Below are 1,482 nucleotides of genomic sequence, written 5' to 3' on the forward strand. Positions count from 1 at the left end.
TCCATCTCAAAAAAAAAAAAAAAAAAAAAAAATCTAGAGAAAGGAAGGGAGGTTACAGAAGTCACCAAAGAGCATAAGGTCCAAGCCTACCCTGATTTCATCAGTTAGCTTCCTAAAGTCTGCAGTGTGCAGGTAAAAAAAGATTAAGAACCTAATCTTTACTGAAGGTTGGGCAAACAACAACCAAAAAAAGGCAAATAATAATAATAACCTAATCTTTTCTGGCTATTTCTCTAGCTAGCCAAGCAGTTTTCCCTCACATAGTCTTGTCCCTTACCTAGAACCCAAGAGAGTTGTGGGAACTCAGAAACCCCCAGGAAACAGCCTCAAGATTATTTAATGAAATAAAGTGCTCGTTTGTGAGCAACGTTGGAAGCTGCAGAGACGGAGCACCTAGCATGTGGTTTCTAGGTCATGGTGTTCATGCCTCAGGTCAGGAGTTTAGGGGCTCCTGGTCAAGTACGGAAAGCTAGGAAATCATTAGTGAGAAAATGGTTTGTTCAATGAATGAATGAATGAAGAGTCGGATGAAGAAGAAAGCCGCTTTCTTGAGCAATTTCCCAGGAAAGCCAAGGACCGGGAACCTCCAAAGTCAGCAAGGAAAAGCCACGAAGTCCACACAGACTTCCAGCACGCCCCCGCCAAAGTCAGTAAGGAAAAGCCACGAAGTCCACACGGACTTCCAGCACGCCCCCGCCGGCCAGGCAGTTGACCTGCAACAAGGCACTCAGACCCCACAGGTGTCAGGCATGAAGGTGAGGATGATGCTCCACACTTAACAACCTGAGCCGGTCTCAAAAGCACAGATGCGATCTTAATTCTTTCCAAAACAGTAGCCTCCTCTCCCCATTACAGGCCAGACTCCCAGAGGATCACATTTAGAACAGAGCTGGGGGGAGGTAGGGGAGACGTGCTAGCTTTTATTTTCTTGGGAGAAGACTGCACAGTGGCCAGGAACCACTAAAACGGTCGGGAAAAGGGGTGCAGAGGGGAATCGAGACCCGCGGGATCCGCTAACTGGTCTGAGTCTGAAGCACAATCAGTGCTTAGTCACCGATACCTCGGCGGCCGGGAGTTCCTCGCCCCCTGCCAGTCCCAGACGTACGTGACAAACCAGACCGGAGCCTGGCGCGCGCTCCTGCTCCCCAGCCCGGGCCTCCCCAGCCGGGCCCCGAGGTTCACCGCCCGCCCCATACTTACTCCGCAGAGCTGGTCCCGTTAACCGCGGAGCCGTCGGGGGCTGGATTCAGCTGGATGGGCGTCGGCTTCTTCTTGGGCATTTTGGACCCGGGTAAGGCGCTTCCAACTCCGGGGGGAGGGCAGCACCTCTCGCTTCCTAGCGCTGCGCTGCCCCGCGCCCGCTGCGCAGGACCAGGTCCGGGCCGCTAACCCCGGAGCTGCCTTCAGAGGGTGCGCCCCGCGCGGTCCCGTCAGCGCCGAGGGGCCGGTAGCGGTCTCAGTAGACCCCCGCCCCCCACCCGC

General features: G+C 54.4%; 1 protein-coding gene across 1 annotated transcript in view; it reads right to left on the reverse strand.

Moving 5' to 3' along the window:
• The window catches only part of MAP2K1 (mitogen-activated protein kinase kinase 1), a 108,693-nt gene extending 107,213 nt beyond the window's left edge, over positions 1 to 1,480 (reverse strand). Inside the window, exon 1 of the mRNA XM_011940361.1 lies at positions 1,201 to 1,480. Coding sequence (XP_011795751.1) covers positions 1,201 to 1,280 — 80 coding nt within the window. The 5' untranslated portion in view covers positions 1,281 to 1,480. The remainder of the gene's footprint in view (positions 1 to 1,200) is intronic.
• Positions 1,481 to 1,482: the final 2 nt, after the last annotated feature.

This window comes from Colobus angolensis, unplaced genomic scaffold, assembly GCF_000951035.1.
Source record: "Colobus angolensis palliatus isolate OR3802 unplaced genomic scaffold, Cang.pa_1.0 Scaffold19, whole genome shotgun sequence".
Taxonomy (NCBI): Eukaryota; Metazoa; Chordata; class Mammalia; order Primates; family Cercopithecidae; genus Colobus; species Colobus angolensis.